The sequence below is a fragment of the Nicotiana tabacum genome, chromosome 22 (genome assembly GCF_000715075.1).
Source record: "Nicotiana tabacum cultivar K326 chromosome 22, ASM71507v2, whole genome shotgun sequence".
Taxonomy (NCBI): Eukaryota; Viridiplantae; Streptophyta; class Magnoliopsida; order Solanales; family Solanaceae; genus Nicotiana; species Nicotiana tabacum.
Window position 1 is genome coordinate 100978109 of NC_134101.1, and position 3271 is coordinate 100981379.

The following is a 3271-nucleotide window of genomic DNA, read 5'->3' on the forward strand; positions in this document are numbered from 1 at the left end:
TTGAAGTAAGTTGGGCCATCGCGCCATGATACCCTTATGGAGGTAAGCCAGGAAGGTTTTAAGTTGGATGCTGAATTAGTAAAGATAAAGGAGACAATTGAAAAAACTCAGCAAAGCCAAAGTTTTTCTTCACCCATGGCTGATATTCCTGAAAATATTGAAGCTAATCCTGGTGCGGTGGGTGCGGTGGCTCCTTCTGATCCAATCGAGTCTTCTGATGCTGATGATGCCATTTTGAATTCTTCTTCAGAACCTGCTCCACAATGAAAGTTTGTTTATGAAGTTTAACTTTTTTTGTTTTTGTTTTGTTGGTGGAACATTTGGTGGTTTTACCCCTGGTCCCATTTAGGGGTAATATTTTTTGGTGACAATATATCCCCAGGTCTTTTCGGGGATTTTATAATGACAATTAAGTTAGGACTAAGTTTATACTTATTTTGAACTGAATATTTATTATAAAGTTTTTTGTTTCAACTTATAATACCTTTAACTTGAGTTTCTGTTATACTCTTTTAATGATTTGCCCTTGCCTTGGTTCTTTGTAAGTTCAAGGTCTTGCTTCCATTTTAATTTTAATATGTGGGTTTTGTTTTACCCTTTTAACTTTTTGCATTAAAAATGCTTAGTTAATTTCATCGATTTTTGAATCAAACATGAATTATAAAAGAGGTCCATTTTATATAAGACACTTAATGAAGAAGACGTCTCAATTTCATAATGGTGTAAACATATGAAAGGAGAAATAGGAACACACATGTTTCTTGGAACAACTTTGACAAAAGTTTTCATTCAAACTTTGTCGAACTTAAATAACACCTTACATGTATTTAAATATCTTCTATAACTCTTTCGTAACTATTTCCATTACAACATTTTTGTAAAAAAGAAAATCCAAGGGTTTCTTTATGACCCATGGCTAAATACTTCCTTTAACCTAAACATTCGTAGGAGTTTGAAGTTTATATCCACGAGTGTATTCATCATAGTTTTTGGATCAGGCTTGCATTTTTTGGCTCGAGACTTTGCTCTAAACTTGATATTTGTTGAGTAGACTTTAGGCTTGACTTGAAATATAATTATTTCAGCCTTCTTTGCCTTCCTTATACATATATCATATGTATATTATATAGTCCCCCAAGTGTTTGAGCTTTGAAGTATGAAATCTCGAGCTTTTGATTATTCCTTCCAGAGGTACAATTTTAGATGAAGGCTGCTTAACCCATTACATTTCCATCAGAATAGTTGTAACCCTAGACCAGGAATTATGTTCCTTCCGCGTGTCTTTCAGGTCGAAATTCATCATTTAGTGTGGGCTAGCTTTTTGCCTATCATATAAAATTGTTAGTAAAACTTTAACAATTTAGATATAAAAATCGTTAGTGGGGATACCTGACCGTTTATATTTTCTTCCCTTATAAATAGTAATTCTTCAGATGAACAACATTCCAATTTGAAGGTAGAATCTTGCCATGCAATGTTTCAAGCTCGTATGCACCTTTTCCTGCGATCCATGAATTTTATATGGCCCTTCCCAATTTGGACTTAACTTTCCTGCATTGGCTGCCCTCGTGGATTGGAAAACTTTCTTGAGTACGTAGTCCCCAATCTTGAAGTATTTGAGACGAGCTTTCCGATTGTAATACCGCTCAATAACTTGTTTTTGCACTACCAACCTTATTAATGCAGTTTCCCTCCTTTCCTCAAGTAAATCCAGGTTTACCCGCATCTCTTCTTCATTCGACTCTTCAGTAGCTTGAGTATATCTCGTACTTGGCTCCCCTATTTCCACTGGAATTAAGGCTTCAACTCCGTATACAAGTGAAAACGGTGTTTCTCTCATACTTGTTTTTGTTGTTGTTTGGTAAGCCTACAAGACTCCAGGTAGTACTTCTGGCCACTTGCCCTTTGACTCTTCTAGTCTTTTTTTCAAGTTGTTGATAATAGCTTTATTTGTTGATTTAGCTTGTCCATTGGCCACCGGATGATAAGGTGTTGAGGTAATCATTTTAATTTGCCAACTTAGGAAGAATTTTGTGATTTGTGCACCTATGAATTGCGGGCCGTTATCACACATGATCTCTTTTGGAACCCCAAACCGGCATATGATGTTTTGCCAGATGAAGTCTCTGACCTCTTTTTCTCGTACCTGTTTGAAGGCTCCTGCTTCTACCCACTTAGTAAAATAGTCGGTGAGTACTAACAGAAATCTTACCTTGCCTTTAGCTTATGGTAGTGGACCTACGATATCCATCCCCCACTTCATAAAAGGCCATGGAGCAACAATCGGATGTAATAATTCAGCTGGTCGATGCATGTTGTCGCCATATCTTTGGCACTTGTCACATTTAGCCACAAATTTTTCCGCTTCTTCTGCCATTTTTGGCCAGTAATAGCCAACTCTAGTTATGTTTTTTACCAAAGATCTTCCTCCAGCGTGATTTCCACAATGTCCCTCATGTATTTCTCTCATCACATATTTCGTTTGAGAAGGCCTAAGACATCTTGCTAGGGGCCACCAAACATTTTCCAATATAAATTGCCCTGATTTAAATAGTAACGAGCAACATTTTGGCAAAGTGTTTGAGTTGTTATCTTATCTTCAGGTAGTATTCCATACTGCAAAAAATTGACATTCTCGATTCTCCAATCCCAAGTTAGATTATTTTAATTTACCTCATTTTTATCTTGATCAAGCACCGAATGAAACAAATGTATTACAGAAGCGTTTTCTTCATTTGTTACTTCTATAGCGGATGTAAGATTAGCTAAAGCATCTGCCTCGACATTCTCTTCCCTTGGTATTTGCATGACTTTCCAAGTTTGAAATTGTCTGACCAAATATCGTGCCTTTTCCAGGTATTGTTGCATCCTTGCCTCTCTAGCTGTATAAGTCCCATGCATTTGGTTAACCACGAGCTGCGAATCGCTTTTAATTATGACCTGCTCTATTCCGAACTCTCGTGCTAATTCTAAGCCTGCAATCACAGCTTCATATTCTGCCTCTTTATTGGTGATATGATGACATTTTATAGCTTGTCGTATGGTTTCTCCCGCAGATGGTACCAAGACGATGCCTAGACCTGCTCCCTTTACATTAGATGAACCGTCATTAAATAAGGTCCAAGTACCTGGATTAGCTTGTTAAATACATGCAGTTCCTTTTCTGCTCCAATTGTATCCTTTGGTAAAAACTACAACAAAAAGCTGCTAAAACCTGTGACTTTATTGTAGTTCTAGGTGGATATGTAATGTCATATTCGCTTAGCTCTAT

The 3271-nt window shown here is 36.9% G+C and overlaps 1 protein-coding gene across 1 annotated transcript; it reads right to left on the minus strand.

Moving 5' to 3' along the window:
* Positions 1 to 1429: 1429 nt before the first annotated feature.
* LOC142176000 (uncharacterized) lies at positions 1430 to 1840 on the minus strand. Its single transcript, XM_075243024.1, has one exon. It carries the CDS (start codon positions 1838 to 1840, stop codon positions 1430 to 1432), a length of 411 nt encoding a protein of 136 aa, XP_075099125.1.
* Positions 1841 to 3271: the final 1431 nt, after the last annotated feature.